The sequence below is a fragment of the Natator depressus genome, chromosome 2 (assembly GCF_965152275.1).
Source record: "Natator depressus isolate rNatDep1 chromosome 2, rNatDep2.hap1, whole genome shotgun sequence".
Lineage (NCBI taxonomy): Eukaryota > Metazoa > Chordata > Testudines > Cheloniidae > Natator > Natator depressus.
The window spans coordinates 42,419,745-42,443,716 of record NC_134235.1 but is presented as its reverse complement, the minus strand read 5'-3'; the positions used below and the strand labels follow the sequence as shown (position 1 = coordinate 42,443,716).

Below are 23,972 nucleotides of genomic sequence, written 5' to 3'. Positions count from 1 at the left end.
CATCACATGACTAACACTGTCTTAAGTCCTGCAGCTAGACCAAATGATGAAAAATTCCTCTGTGAGTAGGTGTTCACAGAGTTACAAAGGAAATCTTGAAACTAGGCAATGTCAGACCATTAATACCACGAGAAGATTTTTGAGCATGGACTCATTTCAGCCAGGGTTGCTTCCTTCCCTCTAAAAAAGAAAAACATAAATGATAACTTTCATCTAATGGCAAACTGCCTTGTTTATGTATTCCACAAACCTCAAGAAGCTGTCAGCCTAAGCAACCACAGAATTTTTTATGACATGAAAGTGACCCTAAACTAAAGGAAGTAATGGTTGATCAATGACAAGCCTATACTCCCAATCTTTATCCTATCCCAAACATTAGATCCAGACTGTGGCCAGCTCTAGGAAATTAATCAGAATCCACATGACACAGTCCCATGGTTGTCATAGTACCACGAGACCCTCATCCAACTGAGAAAACCATCATCATCCACATAGACACTGATGCCGCTAAGCACTATCAGTCTTGGCAACTCCATAATTGTTACAATTAGTAATGGCAATAAATTCACAAAGGGGCTCTGATGTGACTCTTCAGCAATGTGCACACCAATTCTTGGCCCACATTAATCTCATCTTGGGACTAACATTCAAGATGGAGACTCACAATCACATCTAGTTTAGGGGCAAGCAGTCTCCTGTAACTGAGGTCAGAAACAAACTACACAGTTACACCACATTCCCTGATACTCCCTCTATGTAGAGCCAAAAACCAGCTAAAGACTATTGTGCCAATAACGGCCATGTAGTGGCATCCAGCTAGGTGATCTCAGTTACACAAACACAGTCAGGGATCACAACCTTAAGTCATGGGGCATGATTATTAAAACACTGTCCTTCCAGTGAACAGCATTATTTGAGAAGCCAGTTCAGCAACCAACTAACACCCTGAATTCCTGAAAGTAAAACAGACAAAACCAATGGGATTAAAATCAAACATGACACAGGTTTATGCGCACACTTTTCCCCTGTGTCATCTTACCTTACCAACCCCCCCCAAACAATTATGTCCCTTCACTCAGACTACTATATTCCTAGCACAGCAGCAATATTCAACATTGTCATTCTAATGTCAATGAAGAGACAGTCACCACAGCTGAAAATGCGCTACTGCTAGCCAGAATCAAGCCACCTAATACATAGGTCAGGGCTGGGGGGAGGGGAGGGAGGAAGGATAAAACTTTACCTTTAAATAAAGGAACAGAAGTAAACTTAACAGCTTTTAAAATAGGCTGCCTACTCCCACACACAGTATCTCACATCCAAACAAATGCCAAGCAATATGAGTCTCTTATCTCCCCCGCAAGAATGGCTGTTACTGTCCACTTAACCCCACTTGCCCTTGTACGTCTGACAGACCAAATTCAGAAAGGAGGTAAAAGGGAAATTTAACAACCTTTCTGCATGGACCACTCACATCCACCTAAAGCCACACATCAATATCCCCCAAAACAAATATGGACTCTGCAGTCAATCCTCACAAGTCTTGTTGTCAAGGAAACAGCACTATAAATTAATCTACTAAATGGGGATTTGTTTATACATTACAAAATTTCCTGCATTGTGGAAACAGTGCAATAAACAATTTGATGCATGCAGATATAAAATATTCAAGTTTATTTATTTCTTTTTACGTGTACTACAATCTATTACAATTTTTCCTGTGTCCTTTTGTTTGTTTCGCTAGTTACCCGAATATTTACATTATTTGTATAGGACATTACCTTGAATTGTGCCCAAAATTTTATAACTTTATTGTACAGCTTTGCCTGTACATTGCAGCCAAATGTATTCTGAAATAGTGAGTTAGGGCACAATTTTGCATGTTAACAACATAGGACTATTCAAGAAAAGGAGCTATCACAGCTCTCCTTGGCTGAGCAGCAGTTGACTCAATTGAAGATTTTTAGACCAAGACCTGCTCAACCTAGTTCAGAAGGACATTGGGACCCTCAAAGAAACTGAAAAGCAAATGATACCCAGATAAAAAAAAAGAACGTGTTTCAACTGTGGACAGGAACAACATTTCATAGGAGACTGTGAGAATACACCTAACCTCATTTACTGCACCAATAACTGATCAGCAGATATTCAGGGTGGCATAAACTCAAAGTTAAAAGAGAAAAACAAGAGATTTTCCCCAAGCAAAGGTCCCTGCTGGAGGATTTGTACGAAGAGTACAGACAGCAATCTTGCAGATGCACGGAGCACAAGTTAGATCTCAGGAGAATAATCCTGAAGAAGAATCAGCAGCTCATGCTACAGGATTTGTAGACACTGTCTTGTGGGGCCAGCATACCACAGGAGTTTCAAACTCCAAGTCCATGGCCTGGAAGACCAAGTGCCCAAGATTCTATTCCCATTGACTGGAAAGCATACAGCACTTACTTACTGAAGTCTCGCCATAGACCAAGTCAGAATGAGGAGAAGGAGCAGAACTACGAGACCCAACTATACTTGCCAGAATGGCCAAAACTCTTCCTGTCAGATGGGATTTTATATAGGAAGGTTCAGAGGAGAGGAGAAGGTTGGGGACAGCTAGTGAGTCCCTACACTCATAGAAACTGTGCTTTAGAATCCACAATAAGATGGCCCATACAGAAGTAGAGAAAATGTTAGAATTGGCTAGAGGTTGATTTTATTGGCCTTGAATGATCTGAGTGGTGTAAAGGAAATATCAGATCTGTAAGCGTCGTCTCAGACGGAATGCTACTGTAGGAAAGCCTGCCAAGCTTTTGAACATTAAAGCATCTGTTCCAAAGATAACAGAGGTAGAGCTTGTCATAACCATACAGCTAAGGGTAGCCTAGAATTCCTCCTTACCTGTAAGGGGTTAAGAAGCTCAAATAACCTGGTTGGCACCTGACCAAAAGGACCAATGGGGAAAGAAGATACTTTCAAATCTGGGGAGGTGGGAGAAGGCTCTGTTTGTGCTCTTTGTTTGGGTGTTCTCTGGGGAAGCAGAGAAGCACCAGGTCAGAAAACTCCTTCTCCTAAAATCATCCTAAAAAGAGTCACAATATTGCAAAAAGAGTAAGTAAATAAGGCAAGGCGCGTTACATTATCTTTTGTTTTTAGCTTGTGAACTTTCCCTATGCTTAGAGGGAGGTTTATCCCTGTTTTTTGTAACTTTAAAGTTTTGCCTAGAGGGGAATCCTCTGTGTTTTGAATCTGATTACCCGCTAAAGTTACCTTCCATCCTGATTTTACAGAGGTGCTTCTTTTATTTTTTTTTCTTTATAATAAAGTTCTGGTTTTTAAGAATCTGGTTTAACTATTTGGTTGGTATATTAGCCTCCCCAGGAAAGGGGGTGAAGGAGCTTGGGGGATATTTTAGGGGATAGGAACTCCAAGCGGTCCTTTTCCTGAATCTTTGTCTAACTCACTTGGTGGTGGCAGCAGCACCCATCCAAGGATAAGGAAGGATTTGTGCTTTGGGGAAGTTTTTAACCTAAGCTGGTAGAAATAAGCTTAGGGGGTCTTTCATGCGGGTCCCCACATCTGTACCCTAGAGTTCAGAGTGGGGAGGGAATCCTGACAGAGCTGCTGGAAGAGACTCAAGTAAAAAGGAGATCTCAACAGAAGGGATCTAATGCAGGTGTGCAGACTGAAGAAATGGATGAATCTTCATTTGATTTGACTTTGCAATCTGAACTTAAGACACTGGCGGAGGAATTTGACCCAAACCAGAGTACTTCACTTGATGAAAATCAAGGGAAATTTCATGATATGAGCACTCCACTGCAGCTAAAGTGAATCTGCCTATTCCCGTCACAACATTTGTGGAGGGTAGCACAGATGTGGTGGGACTGCCTGACCAGGCAGAGCTAGAAGTCAACCCACTCAAACTTGGGGACTAGTCCTTGAGTCTGTACTTCTGTGGAGATCCAAGATCCCCAAGTGATAAAGTATCACTGCATATACCTTTCTTTACTACCTGACTTTGCAGACAGATGTAGATAGGACATTATTGTGGGTCACAGATGTCATCAGATTGTGGGGATGTCATTTATTTAAATAGGGGCACAACCTATTGCAGTATTTGACTTTGTTTGGCCCAAAGAAAGGGAGAAAAGCAATGGGGGGGGGGGGAGACGGAGAGACAGGTATTTTAGTTGGAATTTTTTAGAGTTACCTATAAAAGTTTGTTTGAGGTCACCCCCTTTTACCCTCTAAGAGCTGAGCCAACCAGAGCTCAGAGGGGAAGATGAGAAATATAGGAATTGGAGACAGCCTTGTGGACTTAGCAGCTGATTGACACAGGACCAAAAGATGTGTCTGCTGTGAGGGCTGGAATGCTGCTAGCTGTGGAGATTCCCCAGATTGATTGTTTGCTTTACAGGTTCTGAATTTTTTGGATAAGGACTGAAATGCTACCATTTTTCTCAAGCTCTGAAGAGACCAAGTGACACATAGGACACCTTATGGTTGCACTATAAAGACTGAGAAACCCTCTCTAAAAAAAGATCAGCAAGGAATGTGTGAGTGTGTGCACGTGCACGCTGAAGTATAAATTCATAGATTCCAAAGCCAGAAGTGACCATTGTGATCATCTAGTCTGACCTCCTGCATAATACAGGCCATAGAACTTCCCCCAAATAATTGCTGTTTGAACTAGAGCATATCTTCTAGAAAAACATCCAATTTTGATTTTAAAACTGCCAGTAAATAAGAATCCACTGCAACCTTTGGTAAGGTGCTCCAATGGTTAATTACCCTCACTGTTAGAGAAGTTATGTTGGAACTAAATATTTAAATATATGTAACAGCAACAAAGTGGGGAGATCTGTAAAGAACATCATGTAGATTTATTGCCTAACTCCTCTTGTTTAAAAGTTATTCATAGTATTCCAAGTACTATTTACAATGCTTCTGTGCATTAATGTTTGTTTATTAAGAAGCTGACTGGGAACAGCTAATTATCAGGGTTTTACATATAATAGCCCTGAGGTTTAACTTGTAATGCTTTCTGAAAAGTCCTGAAAAGACAGAACTCTGATCTGTACTTCAAACTGAGGTGCAGGAAGGAGAACATAACAGAGTTGTACATACTATTACTTTGACATTCCCCTACTACATCACACTTACACTAACATTAATCCTTCAAACTTGCAATTTACAAAATTACTGTCTCCATGACTAATATTAACAAGTGTGGCAGAATTTGTGGATGACACAAAGTTGGCAGGTATTGCCAATATGGAGGAGGACTGGAATATCATACAAAGATTTGGACGATCTTGAAAACTGCAGTTATAGAAATGGAATGAAATTTAATAGTGCAAAGTACAAGGTAATGCGTTTAGGGATTTCTGCTATGTTTTGGGGGACTTATCAGTTGGAAGTGACAGAGGAGGGAAAAGCCCTGGGTGTATTAGTCCATCACAGGATGGCTATGAGATGCCAATGCAATGTGCCTATGAAAAAGGCTAATCGAATCCTAGAATGCATCAAGCAAGGTATTTCCAGAAGAGATAAGGAACTGTTATAATCATTATACAAGGCAATGGGAAGACCTCAACTGGAATACTGTGTGCAATTCTGTTTCCCCATCTTTAAGAAAGATGAATTCAAACTGGAACAGGTGCAGAGAAGGGCTACGAGGATGATCAAAGGAATGGAGAACCTACTTTATGAGAGGCGACTTAAGGAGCTTGGCTTGGTTAGCCTAACAAAACAAAGAGCTGAGAAGAGATATGATCATCCCTCTGATGTATTTAGAGAGCAAACACCAGAGAAAGAGAGGAGTTATTTAAGTTAAGGGCCAATGTTGACACAAGAACAAATGGATATAAACTGACAATCAAGAAGTTTAGTCTTGAAATTAGAAAAAGGTTTCTAACCATCAGAGGAGTGAAATTCTGGAACAGCCTTCCCAGTGAACTAGTGGAGGCAAAGATCCTAACTTGTTTCAAGACTGATCTTGATAAGTTCATGGAGCAGATGGTACGATGAGATTGCCTACAGTGGCATATGCCCCATCTGCAACTCCTATTAGCAAATAGCTCCAATGGCCAGAAATGGGACACTAGATGAGGAGGGCTCTAAATTACTACAGAGAATTCTTGCCCAGATATCTGGCTGGTGGGTTTCAACCACATGTTCAGGATCTAACTGACTGCCATATTTCGGGTTAGGAAGGACTCCTCCCCCGCCCCCAGGTCAGAATGGCAGAGACCCTGGGTTTTTTTTGCCTTCCTCTGAAGCATGGGGCACAGTTCACTTGCTGGTATGAACTAGAGTAAACGGTGGATTCTCTGTAACTTGAAGTCTTTACATCAAGATTTGATTACTTCAATAACTTAGCCAGAGGTTATGGGCCTATTACTGGAGTGGTTAGGTGAGGTTCTGAGACCTGCAACGTGCAGGAGGTCAGACTAGATGATCATGATGGTCTCTTCTGGCCTTAGAGTCTCTGAGAATTTGATTTTTTTTTAAATTGCAAAAAAATAAAAAAATATTTTTTCTTTTTATAGCTGCAGACAATTAATGGGGGGGAAAGGGTTGGGATTAGGGCTGCACTGACAGCAGGGCTGTACGGGGTTCCTAGCACTCATAGCGGAGAATTCAGGGGGCTCCCTGCACAGCCCAGGGGCCCAGCACGCCCAGGTGTAAGGCTGTGGTCCTGGCATCTCAGAGCAGACCCACCAGACAGGGCTGCAGGGGAGGCCACCCCACTGCTGAACAGGTCCTGCCAGGGGACAGCCCCCACATTCCTGGCTAGTGATTGGGAGAACAGGGCCATGACAGCAAAGCTGCAGAGGACTCCCTGAATGCCTATAGGGCCAGTGACACCCGATCCCCGCAGGCACAAGGTACCAGGGGGAGGTGCACTCACACTGACTGCTCCCGATGGATTTTATTTCCTCGTTGATTTCACTGTATCAGATGAAATTGACGTTTATTGACATCTATCCATGTAAATCAAAGAACATAAGAATGGCCCTACTGGGTCAGACCAAAGATCCATCTAGCCCAGTATCCTGTCTTCTGACAGTGGCCAGTGCCAGGTGCCCCAGAGGGAATGAACAGAATAGGTAATCATCAAGTGATCCATCCCCTGTTGCTCATTCCCAGCTTCTGGAAAACAGAGGCTAGGGACACCATTCCTGCCCATCCTGGCTAATAGCCATTGATGGACGTATCCTCCATCTAGTTCTTTTTTGGTCTTGGCCTTCACAACATCTTCTGGCAAGCAGTTCCACAGGTTGATTGTGCACTGTGTGCAGAAATACTTCCTTTTGTTTGTTTTAAACCTGCTGCCTATTAATTTCATTTGCTGATTCCTAGTTCTTGTGTGATGAGAAGTAGTCAACAACTTTCTCTACACTAGTCATGATTTTATAGACCTCTATCATATATCCCCTTAGCCGTCTCTTTTCCAAGCTGAAAAGTCCCAGCCTTATTAATCTCTCCTCATACGGAAGCCATTCCATACCCCTAATAATTTTTGTTGACCTTTTCTGAACCTTTTCCAATATATCTTTTTTGAGATGGGGCAACCACATCTGCACACAGTATTCAAGATGTGGGCGTACCATGGATTTATATAGAGGCAACATGATATTTTCTGTCCTATTATCTATCCCTTTCTTAATTATTCCCAGCATTCTGTTCGCTTTTTTGACTGCCGCTGCACATTAAGTGGATGTTTTCAGAGAACTATCCACAATGACACCAAGATCTCTTTCTTGAACAGTAATAGCTAATTTAGACCCCATGATTTTATATGTATAGCTGGGATTATGCTTTCCAATGTGCATTACTTTGCATTTATCAACATTAAATTTCATCTGCCCTTTTATTGCCCAGTCACCCAGTTTTGAGAGATCCTTTTGTAGCTCTTCGCAGTCTGCTTGGGTCTTAAACTATCTTCAGTAATTTTGTATCATCTGCAAATTTTGCCACCTCACTATTTACCCTTTTTTCCAGATCATTTATGAATATGTTTAATAGGACTGGTCCCAGAACAGACACCTGGGGGACACCATTTTTTACCTCTCTCCATTCTGAGAGCTTACCATTTGTACCTACCCTTTGTTTCCTATCTTTTAACCAGTTACCAATGTATGAGAGCACCTTCCCTCCTATCCCGGGGCAGCTTACTTTGCGTAAGAGCCTTTGGTGAGGGTCCTTGTCAAAGGATTTCGGAAAATCTAAATACACTATATCCACTGGATCCCCTTGGTCCACATGCTTGTTGACCCCCTCAAAGAATTCTAGTTGATTGGTGAGGCATGATTTCCCTTTACTAAAATCATGGTGACTGTTCCTCAACAAATTATGTTCATCTATATGTCTGACAATATTGTTCTTTATTATAGTTTCAACCAGTTTGCCCGGTACTGAAGTCAGGCTTAGAGGCCTGTAATTGTCGGTATCACCTCTGGAGCCCTTTTTAAAAATTGGTGTCACATTAGCTATCCTCCAGTCATCTGGGACAGAAGCTGATTTAAATGATAGGTTACAGACTACAGTTAGTAGTTCTGCAATTTCACATTTGAGTTCCTTCAGAACTCTTGGGTGAATACTGTCTGGTACCGGTGACTTATTGCTGTTTAATTTATCAAGTTGTTCCAAAACCTCCTTTAATGATACCTCAGTTTGGGACAGTTCCTCAGATTTGTCCCCTAAAAAGAATGGCTCAGGTTTGGGAATCTCCCTCACATCCTCAGCCATGAAGACCGATGCAAAGAATTTATTTAGTTTCTCTACAATGGCCTTATTGTCCTTGAGTGCTCCTTTAGCACCTCAATCGTCCAGTTGCCCCACTGGTTGTTTAGCAGGCTTCCTGCTTCCAATGTACTTAAAAAAAAATTGCTATTACTTTGAGTCTTTGGCTAACTGTTCCTCAAATTCTTTTTTGGCCTTCCTAATTGTATTTTTACACATTTGCCAGAGTTTATGCTCCTTTTTATTTTCCTCACTAGGATTTAACTTCCACTTTTTAAAGGATGCCTTTTTGCCTCTTACTGCTTCTTTTACTTTGTTGTTTAGCCATAGTGGCTCTTTTTTAGTTCTCTTACTATGTTTTTTAATTTGGGGGTATACATTTAAGTTGAGCCTCTATTATGGGGTCTTTAAAAAGTTTCCACACAACTTGCAGAGATTTCACTTTTGGCACTGTACCCTTTAATTTCTGTTTAACTAACCGCCTCATTTTTGTGTAGGTCCTCTTTCTGAAATTAAATGTTACAGTGTTGGGCCGCTGTAGTGTTTTTCCCCCCACATATTAAATTTAATTATATTGTGGTCACTATTACCAAGTGGTTAGCTATATTTACCTCTTGGACCTGATCCTGTGCTCCACTTAGGACTAAATCAAGAATTGCCTCTCCTCTGGTGGGTTCCAGGACCAGCTGCTCCAAGAAGCAGTCATTTAAGGTGTCAAGAAACTTTATCTCTGCTCCCTATCCTGAGGTGACATGTACCCAATCAATATGGGGATAATTGAAATCCTCCATTATTATTATTATTGAGTTTTTTATTTTAATAGCCTCTCTAATCTCCCTGAGCATTTCACAGTCACTCTCATCATCCTGGTCAGGTGGTCGGTAATATACCCCTACCGCTATATTCTTATTATTAGAACATGGAATTTCTATCCATAAAGATTCTATGGTACAGTTTGATTCATTTACAATTTTCACTTCATTTGATTCTGCACTTTCTTTCACATATAATGCCACTTCCCCACCAGCACGACCTTGTTAGGATATAGATATTCAGGCCTGCCTGTAAAGGCCTATAGTTTAAGAATGTAGGTATATGTTTATCATTTAGCTAGTGATAGAGGTATACAAGAAAGAATCTGTGTCTCTCACTGACAGTCTGAGGCCCTGTTCTTAGGCCAATGCCTTTGGCTAAGCAGCAGAGGCAGCCATAAGCTGGCTCACATGGTCACATCCTCACATTCCAAACTAGTCAATATGGGGCTGTTAGCAAGGTGATCCGATCTATCACCTCCAGAGAAAGGGAAGAGCCTAGAAGATGTAAAAGGAAATTTAGGTTGATAGTTTTCTGTCTGGTAAGAACTCACTTATCAATAGACACAGCTGGAAAACCCTTATGTCTTTATAGATGTAGTTGTGAAATCCTCACTTCTGTATTGTTTTGTCATTATAGTTCCCACTTTGCTACTGTCTATTTGCATGGTCTCTGTCTGGTTCTGTGATTGTTTCTGTCTGCCGTATAATTAATTTTGCTGGGTGTAAACTAATTAAGGTGGTGGGATATAATTGGTTAGCTAATCATGTTACAATATGTTAGGATTTGGTTAGGTGAATTTCAGTGGAATGATTGGTTAAGGTATAGCTAAGAATATTACTATATAAATTAGGGGCAAACAGGAAGTAAGTTGGGATTCGAAAATAAGGAAAAAGGAACTTGGATTTAAGCTTGCTTGAAGTTCACCCCAGTAAACATCTAATTGTTTGCACCTTCGGACTTCGGGTATTTTGCTCTCTGTTCATGCAAGGACCAGGGAAGTGGGAGAGTGAAGCAATAAGCTCTCTAACAGACCTTTTCTGTCCTTCCGATATATTTTGTACCTTGGTATTACTGTATCTCATTGATTAGCCTCATTCCACCAAGTTTCTGTGATGCCTATTATATCAATATCCTCATTTAATATGAGGCACTCTAGTTCACCCATTTTATTATTTAGACTTCTAGCACTGGTATACAAGCACTTTAAAAACTTATCTCCTTTTGGCTGTCTGCCATTACATGATGTAATTGAATGGGACTCTTATTTAACTGCTTCTGATCAGATCCTGCCTGTATTTTATCCTTTTCCATCCTCTCCTTCTCTATTAATAAATCTTCCCCTAAGGAATGTCTGAACCATGTGCTCCTCCGCATCTGTCGGCTTTCCCCCAGCCCTTAGTTTAAAAACTGCTCTATGACCTTTTTAATGTTAAGTGCCAGCAATCTGTTTCGATTTTGGTTTAGGTGGAGCCTATCCTTCCTGTATAGGCTCCCCCTTTCCCAAAAGTTTCCCCAGTTCCCAATAAATCTAAACCATCCTCTCAGCCACACATTGAGACTCTGCAGTTCTGCCTGTCTAACTGGCCCTGCGTGTGGAACTGGGAGCATCTCAGAGAATGCTACCAGGGAGGTCCTGGACTTCAATCTCTTACCTAGCCATCTAAATTTGGCTTCCAGGACCTCTCTCCTATCCTTCCCTATGTCATTGGTACCTACATGTACCACGACCACCGGATCCTCTCCAGCACTACACATAAGTCTATCTAGAGGTCTTGAGAGATCCGCAACCTTCGCACCAGGCAGGCAAGTCATCATGCGGTTCTCCCGGTCATCGCAAACCCAACTATCTATGTTTCTAATGACAGAAGAAAAGGAGTACTTCTGGCACCTTAGAAACTAAAATTTATTTGAGCATAAGCTTTCGTGAGCTACAGCTCACTACATCAGATGCATTCAGTGGCTACCTTCAGTCCTTTTGATATGATGTCCATCTGTCTGGTTTTGGAAAGGAAGATGATGTCTGTCTGTATCTGTATGAGTTTTTTCATGAAGTTGATAAATTTCCACTGCATACGGCTAAATTCAGTGCCTTGCATAATGACAGGTTTCAGAGTAGCAGCCGTGTTAGTCTGTATTCGCAAAAAGAAAAGGAGTACTTGTGGCACCTTAGAGACTAACAAACCCATTACTAATGCCTGCCTCTTTCTAATAGCTAGAGTTCTCTCCCCTGGAGAGGTATCCTCAGTGCGAGAGGATACCACATGATCATCTGGAAGGAGGGTCCCAACTATGGGATTGGTTCTGTCTGCTCCAGTTAGATGCCCTCCTTCCCTGGGACTTTCATCCTCCTCAACAGCACAGAGGCTGTCAGACTGGGGGACACCGTTCTACTGTGTCCTGGAAAGTCTCATCAATGTACCTCTCTGTCTCCCTCAGCTCCTTCAGTTCAGCCACTCTGGTCTCCAAAGCCCGTACACGGTCTCTGAGGACCAGAAGCTCCTTGCACCGAATGCACACATACGCCACCTGCCCATAGGGCAGGTAATCATACATGCTGCATTGGGTGCAATAAAGTAGGTAACCCCCACTCTGTTGCTGGACTTCTGCCTGCACTCCCTTTTTACTCCTGCAGCTGGTTCCTTTGTTGTTCTTTTGTTTATATCAAGGGAGTATTAAAAGCCTGACAAGCCAATTAATAAATCAGCTAACTAGTAGATTGTTTTCTTTTCAATCAAATAGACCTCACCCACTTCCTCCTCTAAATCTGTCTATTTGTCTCCATTCCCTTTCCACCTCTCTCTTTCCCTAGTCCTTTTTCATTACTCTCCATAACCACAACTGGTCATGTCGTCTATTAGTTGACACTCGGTATCAAAGATGTGGGTTCTAGTTCCAGCTCTGTCACTGACTTGTACATCAGCTCACAGATACTTGGCCTCTTTATTTGTTTCCTTATTAGTAAAACAGTGATGGGGCCCAGGCATGGGCCCCAAATCAGACCAGGCCCAAAACAAAAGTTAGAAGTTATTGGATAGCGCTTGCCAACAGTAACCCTGAAAATGGTCTCTTTCTTGGCTTCCACCAATAGACATGTTTCTTTCTAGAAACAAGGTCAGAAAACATGATATTGATTTTTATCCACCCTGCAAATAAGTGATTTAAAAAAAAAAATCAAATTTTTTTGATGAAATGCTTTTTGAGGAAAAAACTATCTAAAGATAGTTTTAATTAAGATATCTTTGAGATATAATGTATCTTATCATGGAACAGGGATTATAAAACTAATTCTGTAGTATGAGAATATATTCATGTAATGTTTAAGAAAAGTTTTGTAAATGAGTTTCAATAATTCATGGATTAGGGACCCAATTTTATGGGGTTCCAGGGGCTTCTGTGTAGATTATTTAGGTTAATCTTTCTATCTACCCAATGGGACTCAGTGCTCATTCTGGAATATACCATCAGAGATGCTTAGTTTTGCAGTTCTCAAACTGTGGATTTGTGTCTCCACTCCAGAGATAACATGCTTGTTAACAGCAAAAATGCTAACAAACAATTTATAGAGGTGAGAAACAACAGACCTCAACCTTACTGTCCCTCTGCAAATTTGTGCACACAGAGTCAATCCCTTACCTCTCTCTAAAAGTGCAAAGTTTCAAAACGTTCAATGAATAGAAGATGGTTGGGGATGGAATAGATCTGGACAAGGAGAAGTCGTCTGGAGATAAATGTGAAAAGGGAGGGACAGGCAGTAGAAACAAAAGTGAAACTGTTTGAGCAGCATATTCCAGAAGTCTTCAGGTCTTTCTGAGTGTAGCCTTCATTGATTTGAGATCTACCATACCATTATCTCACTAGAAGGGAAAACCTATAATGGCAGCAGGCCATAAAAGAGACCCAGTTTGGGAATAAGAACCATTCAAGAAACATGTTTGCTGATGATGTTTTAAAGAAAGTCACACCAGTGAACTGGTGGAAGTCACTTAAGCCAGGGGTCTCAAACTCAATTTACCTTACGGCCAGTGCCAGTCCTCAAATCCTCCAGGCAGGCCAATAATGTCACTGCAGATGGTGTTCACACCACCTCCCAGCCCGTTTCCCATCCTTTTTCCTCGCTCCCTTGGCCTCATGCCGCCCCGGCTGACTGCCCGGGCGATTAGTGACACTGCTTCCATGGATGACTCTGCCTGGCAACTAATGATGCTGCCTCCATGGCCAACTCTGCTCGGCGACTAGTGATGATATATCTCTGTCCCTCTCCCCAGCCAATGGGAACTGCGGAGGGCAGCGCCTGCAGCAGACAGCCAGCAGCGTGGCTGCATGGGTCTCTCCTCCACAGCTCCGCCGGCAACAGCAGGGATAGGGAACCGCTTGCAGGGAGCGGAGCTGCCCGAGGTGAATGACACTTTGCCAAGTGCAACCCCCGAGAGGGTCCCAGGAGCAGCAGGATGGAGCAACATTGTGGGGAGGGGCATGTGAATCTCTCCTGCCCGCTCCTCTCCCGCCCCCTCCACTGGCAGCCATGAGGGCCAGATGAAAGAACTTTTTAAAAATTTTCCGCGAGCCGCAGTGGTGAGGTTCTTAGGTGGCCCACAGGTCAGGACTTTGAGACCCCTGCTTAAGCACTTGGATTCAGAGACTGTTGAAGTGATAATCTCACTTTTAACAGCAGTAGCTTCTTCTGCTGGTGTAGAAAGAATATTTTTCTTCCTTTGGACTAATTCATTCCAAATTGAGAAATCATTTGGGACCTGAAAAAGCAGGAAAGCTTTTTTTTCTTTTCCAGATTGTGAACAAACAGGAAAATGAAGGTGCAGACGACCGAGTTAGCAGCAAAAGCCAATATTTTAAGTTTCTCATGTTGACCTTGCTGCCATAGTCTATTTAATTTTTTTTTTAATATTTCATTTAACTATTTTAATTTAAAACAATTTTAACAAAAATAAACCTGATTTTAAAGAACTTGAATGTTTAACTAAATTCAAAAATTCATATGCTTGTTTTGTTAAAATATTATATGTTTGCTGAAGAAAAAAAAATCCAGAATCCATAACATTGATGTTTTAGTTAAATAAAACAATTGAAATGTCTGTCTGGTGATGTTCTCCTCCTAATACAGCATGGCAAGAAAATCCTCCAAATATTAATGATTAACCTGTTGAATTGGAAATAGTTCACTTCCCAATGACTTCATAAATATCTGCTTCATTTACCTTTGGTAAATGAAATAACCAAACAATCATTCATTTTCCGATATAGCTGTAAAAATAATCTGAAAAGTTTTCAAAATAAATCACTGTTTAAAAATGTAGTGTGTACCTTCTAAAAATGAAACCTACATCTATCTCTGAATTGTGACGAATATGTATGAAAGGTTATAACAACCAACAAGAATGCACTTTTATGTAGAAATCCATGATTAAATCAAGACTCCCCAACTAGTGATTTAAATCATGATTTAAAGCAAATCCACCCTGGTTATTTGGGGGTTACCACATCCATATTTCCTGACTTTTCTCAACAGGTACGTCAGAGAAAGTTAGATATGCTTAAATCTGAATCTACAAGCGCTAGAGTGCAAGATGCAGCCTTTTGTGCTGCTAACTTTCGCAATGTTTGTGGGGTATTTGGAGCACAGCAAGGAGTATTTTTTCCTGATCAACAGTGACATAAGAATAAATTTGACATACTCCATTGTGAGAAAAGAACAACTTATTTACCAGATTTTTTTCTTAATTTTGAATAACTATTTGGGTTTCACTTTTCCCTGCTCTTTCCATGTTATTTTTATTGTATTGAATATATTTGTCAAGATTTACCCTGGAGATTGTATGTTGTAATCATTCTAGTCTCACACTGAATTGACACTACAGTAATACTTTAAGGATTTACTGCTTTTAATTCTATAAAGTAATTTTAAAAAATACATTTATGAACTATCTTCGTTCATCTGAGGTTCAGATGTTGAATCTTCTGAATGTCCAGTTATGTTTTGTCCTCTTGTTCTATTTCAAGTTTCCTTTTAAAGCTTTCATTAAAAACAGCAGTAAGCAAGTTTAAGATATGCTTGTGTTTTTAATTAATGCTTTGTAATGCTTTCTCTGTGATTTGTACTTATTAAACTGAAAGCCTGATTTAAGTTAAATTTCTCACAGTTCAGCACAGTGATTTGAATAAGTCCACCTAGCACACTCTTGAGAATAAACAATTGTTTGACTCACTTCAGTTTTCCAGCTGAATACAACTGAAGAAATCCCATGAAAAAATGATTAATCAAAAATATTCAGTTAAATGTACTGTTCAATTCAGATTGATAGAAACTATTAGTTTTATCATTCTCACTTCAAGATTGTGCACAGTAACATTCTTAATTGTCAAAAGACACTGATGTATATCCACTGACACTCCAGATGCAAGCTACTGTCACACTGGTTACAAGTGAAACTTGACAGGCAATTAGGGGAAGGCAGAGAGATTTATCAAGCGCAACTAGATTCTCCCTGATAGCTTCTGAACTCAGTATCCTTAAGAATTTTCGTACTGGGAAATATCTCACACTTTTTTCAAACATATTAAAGATTTTTTTTAAAACTACCCAAACTTCTTGCATAAGAACACTGTTGCCCAATGTGAGGGCACTAGACTAGTCTGGAGGCAAGGAAGAAGAGCAATAAGGGCAAGGTTAAATAAACGACTGGATTCCCCTCGCCCCCCGCCTTGCCTCGCCTCGCTGTCTCCCCTCCACCTCTCCAATGTAAATGTGATCTGGCTGGTGGCCTTCTTCTTAAAAGCCACCTTCTATTCATGTAGCTGCCACAAAGCAGCCGGCTGCAGGAGAAGTTCACATGAAGAAAGCTGTAGTGTCAGATACCAGTTCTACAAGTCAAATTTCCCTTCTCTCTGCTGCCATGGTAGTCAGGTTAGCAAAGAAAGTATATTTGGCATGGCCTCCAGGAATTCTCAATGTATACTATTTCCAAAGAGCATGCAAACTTTGAAATGCAGGAAAAAGGAAAAGCCAAAAAAATAAATAAAAGAGAAGACAGAAACCTCACCCACTCTTCACCAAGAAATAAAACAGTAATAAAAAGACAGAATGTTGCCAGATAAAAGGAGAGAGAGCACATCACTCTCTCAGGACATCAAACAAAGAAATAAAGGGTAAGGTGTCCCATATACAAATGGGTGGGAAGAGTTCTAACAAATAAGATTTATATAGGCTATGTCTAGAGCCTATGTCGGCATAATTTAGGTCACTCAGGGGTTTGAATAAACCACCCCCTTGAGTGACACAAGTTACACCAACATAAGCGCTCATGTGCACAGAGCTTCTCCAGCTGACATAGCTCTGCCATTTGCGGATGTGGTTTTATTATGCCAATGGGAGAGCTCTCTCCCATCAGCATAAAGCGTCTTCACCAGATGCGCTGCAGCAACGCAGCTGCATCAGTACAGCTGCGCTGCTGCAGCACTATAGGTGTAGACATGACCTTAGTCTCTACAGGGCACTTAGCACCCTACAAAGCCCCTGTAAAATACAGAAGTATTACCACCTCATTTTGCTGATGAGAATTGAGGCACAGGTAACTGATTTGCCCATAGTCATATATGAAGCCTGTGACAAAATCAGGAACTGAACAGAGTTCCCAAGTTCCAGTCCAATGCTTGAACTGCAAAACCATCCTTTCCCTTCTTCATTAAGACCTGCCCACTCCTGCTACCTCCTTTGGATTGATTTAGAAGTAGCACTTATTTATACTAAGAGAGGGCTCAGAGGTCCTCTGTTATGTAGGAAATCACAGCACCAAATGTATTCACTCACTAGTAGCATTGTTCTAAGTTTTCAAGATGTGCTGGTAGCAAATACCAGCTCAGTCACCATGCTTTGTCATTATACAAGCTAACTGAGCTGCCAACAAATCATGTCCTATGTTCTAAATACAAAAGAGCCCGCCAAGTTACACTACCACACTTTGCCACTTCAAATGAGTCTAATTTTCCAACAAAAGTAATGATAAAAAAATCCTCCAAAATGATGTATTTTTGAAGGAGCACCATATTTTTCACTAGTCATAATTATACTTAAATGGCTTGTTGTGTAATAGGACCTTTTTGTCAATCTACACCTAAAATATTAAAATTCTTCAGGGTTGAGTGTCTGAGAACATGCACAGTTTTAAATCAGTAAAGTTTTCCAGGAAACAAATCCATAATAATTTCAATCTAAACTATAACTAGCAAGGCAAGAGGTTTTTTATGTTAGATCTGAGTACAGTATTTACATAGTTGCTATCTAATACAATTGTATATGCTCCAGAAAAGGGACACAATGAAAATGTGCAGCTGGAATGTCAATTTTCAGGTTTTAAAAGATTGAATGCAGAGCATTCTCCAGGAGAGGTATCAGAATGACCATCCAAATGAACTCAATTGTTTCAACATCCACAGGTGCTTCATAAGAATTTCAATCAAAACGGAGGCATTTATTTGCACATTCTCCTGCTATGTTTGAAACCTAAAAAACACAGCAGCATTGTGCCAGTACCGAAGAAGCAAAAAGTGAAACTTACTAATCCAGCTTCACTGTCCACACTGAACAAATTGTAGGTAACAAACGAATATGGTACAAGAAATTAAGATTTGTTAAATTCTTTTAATCATCTAAAAAACCCAGCTTTAAATTACATCATTGTGATAATATCCCTTTAACCAACCAACTGATTTTACCACCTGGCTAGAAAATTCATATATAATTCATTAGTCAAAAAAAAAATCTATGGAATCCGATTTTCATGACCAGTTTTCATTATTTTTGAGTTTCATAAATAGCAGAAGCTTTAACAAAATAAAATTGATTATTAAGTTTCATGCTCTGACTGAAGTTTATGGCTTACATCATTTACATAATTGTTGCGCTAGTTATGCCGAGTAGCACATGAATTGGTACAACTGGTAGGACTTATATGGGTACCTTCGAGAATATAGGATATTGAAAACAAATTAAGTCTTGGTAAAGGCTGGCAAGATACACTAGCAGAAGCTGGTAGTTGTATCTAAGTAACAGTGATTACTTTAAGCAGTATTTATAACAAAATAAAGCTCTTCTTATATAGTGCTTTTCATCAGTGCTTTACAAAGGAGGTCAGTATCCATTTTAAAAAAGGAGAAACTGAGACACAAGAGATGAAGTGACTTGTCAAAGGTCACCCAGCAGGCGAGCTGGGAACAGAACTCAGTGTCCTGAGTTTCAGTCCGGTGCTCTATCCATTAGGCAACACTATGTCCCTCTATTCACAACTCTATTTCAGAAGTACTAACATGGATCTTCACAGGGAAGATATGCCAGCAGTTTTCTCCCTTTAGCACTATGACTTCCAGGGGGAATCTTTCACTTCTATCGCAATTTTTGTGGGGGAATCTGCTGATAGAGGTTCCTCCACAAGTATGTCATTTTGAAGTATCTGCCAGTGTGCAATTTAATGGACCCAGAGAACACAAACATTGAACATGCACTTACATCACAGCAGACCATAAATTACTCAAAACCAAAAAAAGTTGTCCTCTGGCCATTCTTCCTACCACACAAACACTTAAAAATTTATATTTAAATTATAAGCATCAGAAGGAACAGGAGTTAACTTGTAAGACAGGTAAACGTGAGGGCCTTAAAAAGTTGAGAAGTCCCTTTCAAACAAACCGAGGTTTATGATTTTATTGTGAAAGCGTAGGTCACCATAATCCATGAGGACAAAACAATAATTTTTTAACCACCATTTTCACAGTTCCTTGCAATCATTACAAGACAGATCAGGTAAAGACTCAAAAAACAACGTTCTGAAAGAAGTCCCTAACAACTACTCCAAAGAAGTCACGTGATCATATGCACCAACATGTATTATGAAGTTCTGTAAAAATGTAAGCAAAAATGTTAAACCATCTCATCACAGTCACATTTTATAATAGGGTTGAACATCACTTTGTTAAACAAAGACTTGATTACAATTCCAATGGTTATAAAGAGTCACAAATTGTATAGTTTAAATTATAAACAGTTGTGGAATTTTTCTAGCATCAGACCCAATTAAACATACTACACTTAAAATAATAAATCATCATCAATCATTAAATTAAGTCAGAAAAAATAAAAATAGTAACTTAACAGAAAACAAAAAGTGTTAGGGCTTGTTTATACTTGAAACGTTACACCAGCACAGCAGTAGCATTGTAGGACTTCGGTGTAGACACTACCTACGCCAACAGGAGGGGTTCTCCCATCAGCATAGGTAATCCACCTCCCCAAGAGGTGGTAGCTAAGTCAACAGAAGAATTCTTTGGTCAACCTAGTGTCATCTACACCAAGGGTTATGTTGGATTACTCATGTTTGTTAGCCGATGGCCAAGGATGTTTGGTGAGGTGCCAGCTATGCCCGTTTTATACCATCCGTGACTTTAACCGCTAGGATGCACTGTCCCTTCGCGGCGGGCAGCCTGGGCTAGGCTGACGGATGCCCCAAGGTCCTAAACACCCGTGACTTTAACTGCTAGAGCTCAGAGCCCCTTCGCAGTGGGCAGTCAACACTGACTGACAGGTGCCCCAATGGCAGCACTAAGAGCCTCTCCACACCCGTGACTTTAACTGCTAGAGCTCAGAGCTCCTTCGCAGTGGGTAGTCAGGATTGACTGACAGGCGCCCCAAGAGTTTGCCCCGTGGAGGCAGCACAACTCAACGCTAGGCTCTTAGTACTCTCACCTAATGGCCAGGCTTTATAGCCAAAACAGCTGAGGTTCTTCAATTGTGTTGGCTGCTTTACAGTAAACCAGAGAAACAAGTCAGGCTTATGCACAAATGGTTACCAAAATTTATTAAACTAGATTCTAATCATGTGGTTACAAAATTGCTAGTGCCTACTTATTTAAATGTAGAGATGTTACACACACAAACAAGTTACAAAACTGAAGCCACAATCCCAAAGAAAGAAAAAGTAGAGAGCTCTATTTCAAAATATGTGTACACTAAAGATAGGAGATCAGGTGTGGGTGCTTTTTACCCTCCTTGCATCTCTCGATTCCAGCGGTGCCAAGCCAGGATCGGTAACTCAATTCCGCGGAAAGACGAATAAGGGACAAGGCTTAGGGACCCTCTTAGCTGCAGAAGCCTTGGGAGGCTGTCACTTATCTGACCAGCAGATAGATAGTGAAAAGCACTCAAAAATCATGGTGCTGTAGGTCCCATACTTATACCTCTGTACTCCTTTATTCTCTCTCTCTTTTCTTATGCCAAATTGGGGCTTGTCTGTCTGGGTGACGCCAGCTCTCGCAAGAGTAGTATACACTTGCAAGGGAGAGAAACAATAAGTTTTGACTACTGGACATTCCTTTTATTAGGGTAAATATTTTCCCACCTAGGATGTTGGGGTGTGTGCATCACGCTATTTAGTAGGGGCTAAGAGCCATGTCTGTCACAGCTTCTCTGTCTGCTGTGAGCCTAATCGTTGTATATGTTCCCAGAGGCACATTGTAGCAGCACACCTGTGCTTCTCACAGCTTCAAAGGCTGTGCTGGAATTTATGTTAAGTGCCCTGTTGTTTTGGCTCCCGTGTGTTCCCAGCAATGCTGGTCTGGGGGGGGGGGGGGGGGGGGGGGGGGGGGGGCTGGCTGTCTGGCTACAATGTTGCTCAGGGGTGTGGACTTTGAACATCCCTGGGCAACGCAGCTGGGTTGACCTAACTTTTTAGTTTAGACCAGGACTTAGAAAGGTGGCGCCAACAGCTAGTCTCCACTTTCTTTTAGATCCCCCACCAAATAAAAGGGAGGGGTTGAGGAAAGCAGTCGATTTGAGCAACTTCAATTATTATTATTATTACTATTTTTTGTAATACAGGAGATAATGCTACCACTACAAGAATTTAAGCATTTATGCAACGTTCATGTCATGTCAATGAGTAACAAATCAGCCTTATGTTTTTCAAATACTTCCAAATTAGTCCACTTTTTTAAAGTTGCTGTGATATATCTTACCTGCTTTAGGTCTATTTACTTTTTTCATTCCAGCAGCCTCACACTCATTTTCTCCATTACACTTTTCCGTGGAGCTTATTTCTTCAAGAGATTCCACAGCCAGTGTAGAATTTATATTTATACCACATATTCTAGAAAGAGCTCTTATATGCCTAGAGCCATTCTGCTGTTTCTCTTCTACCTGCAAAAACAGAAATTCAGGGTAGCATTTTCTCTACCCTTAATGCAAAAGTGAAAAATCTGCCTTTAATAGAATCAAAAAATATCAGGGTTGGAAGGGATCTCAGGAGGTCATCTAGTCCAACCCCTTGTTCAAAGCAGGGCCAATCCCCAACTAAATCATCCCAGCCAGGGCTTTGTCAAGCCTGACCTTAAAACCCTCCAAGGAAGGACATTACACCTCCTCCCTAGGTAACGCATTCCAGTGCTTCACCACTCACCTAGTGAAAAAGTTTTTCCTAATATCCAACCTAAACTCCCCCACGGCAACTTGAGACCATTACTTCTTGTTCTGTCATCTGCTACCACTGAGAACAGTCTAGATCCATCCTTTTTGGAACCCCCTTTCAGGTAGTTGAAAGCAGCTATCAAATCCCCCTTCATTCTTCTCTTCTGCAGACTAAACAATCCCAGTTCCCTCAGCCTCTCCTCATAAGTCATGTGTTCCAGTCCCCTAATCATTTTTGTTGCCCTCCGCTGGACTCTTTCCAATTTTTCCACATCCTTCTTGTAGTGTGGGGCCCAAAACTGGACACAGTACTCCAGATGAGTACATCCTTGAAAGATATATAGTTCTTTTCCATATTTAAATGCATTACAGAAAATACCAGCTCAGATTATACAAAAATATTAAAATCTAAATTTCTCCTGTTGCCAATTTAAGACAATAATTAGGTACTACCCACATCCAAACTTTAGTAGCTCTCTGCAATTTTGAAGCTTGGTTATACAGGTCAGGATTAATCATTCCTTCTCTATGGTAAGTTTGCAAGTTACTCTAGTCCAAATTCTGCCACCCTTTATTTACGCTGAATAGTCCCATAGATTTTCAGTGGTACCTGCTGAGAAGTAAGGTACTATTCATACATAAGGATGGAAAAATCAAGCCTCTACTATGTATATTTGTGTGTATACACATGGATACATGAAAATAAATAAATGTGCTTTTAATATAAATGGCCATCCACAAAAGCAGCAACTTCTACTTATGAATTCTATTCAACAGAAGACTTAAAATTAAAAAGATATACTAAAATGAGGACATACTGAATTTTTTTCTATATCAGAGGCTTTGCTGTCTTGTAGCCACACTGTGACTCAGTGTATTGACATTTCTGAATTATCCATCTTAAGAAAGGACCTTCTTTTCTGAAATGCTTTTACCAGGACATTCAAAACATTTTACAGTCCAGTCTCTCAGTAACCCAGTGACGTATAGGCCAACCCTGCAATCCATGCGTTGGCTACAGTAAGACTTGTATATATGCTGAATTCTGATACTTTTTACTCATAGGTAGCACTTTTACTTCAATGGTGAAGTGGGAGTAGTAATGGGACTACTTGAGGACTAAGGTGCAATTCAGCATGAGTTAAGGTCAGAATCTGACCCATTACGACTACTTGCACGAGTAAGAATTAATTACTGTTGGCATATTTTAGTTGTGGTGCTGCATAGCTAAATGTTTCCCCATCCCATTTTTCTTTTTACCTCAGTCAACTTAATTTCTGGAACCAGCTGTTCATTTTCTTTCTTCAGACAGATTGTGTTATTTTTTCCTGGGGGTATAAACCTTGGCTTTTTAGCTGAATTCCCTAGACGTTGACTTGGAGCTGCTGATCGCCTCATATTTACTTCTGCCAGTCTGAAAAACAGCAGATACAGAAATTTTTGGGGGCAAGAACCTTTAACGGCAGAAATATTTCAGGATATCACTCTACATGCACATCTTAAAAATGAAAGCATCTATCACACAGTCTGTATCTCAGATCATTTTCAAGAGCAATTTTAGTTCTCAGGTTTAACATACTATATGTACAAAATTGATGTAAGATGTTCAAACAAGACATGCAACTACTGTAATTAAAAAGAGAAATGGAAATAGTAACCTGTATCTTTACTAATCCACACTGTAGGACTCGGTCATTAACATTTCCACTTTCACCTGAGAAGTCAATGATGCACTTCTCAAGAACAAGAGGTACTTTAAGGATGAACAGTATACAAATTGCTTTTCTACAAACTGTACATGGACTAATAAAGACAGACATTTGGGAATGGAAACTTCTCTTGTGCCCTCCACAGCTAATCTTGAAAAATCCATTACTGTACTTATAAACAGAGTACTGAATGTTCAAGATGCGCATTTGAGGTTAGAATTCTGCCTTTAATAATCAACTAATTAAGAATC

At 40.5% G+C, this 23,972-nt stretch overlaps 1 protein-coding gene across 1 annotated transcript in view; it reads right to left on the bottom strand.

Annotated features, from left to right (window-relative positions):
- Window positions 1-23,972, bottom strand: part of RAD54B (RAD54 homolog B) — a 127,997-nt gene that overhangs the window by 94,798 nt on the left and 9,227 nt on the right. Inside the window, exons 2-3 of the mRNA XM_074944089.1 lie at window positions 23,273-23,426; window positions 21,565-21,745 (exon numbers count right to left, since the gene is read on the bottom strand). Of these exons, the coding sequence (XP_074800190.1) occupies window positions 21,565-21,745; window positions 23,273-23,426 (335 nt within the window). The remainder of the gene's footprint in view (window positions 1-21,564; window positions 21,746-23,272; window positions 23,427-23,972) is intronic.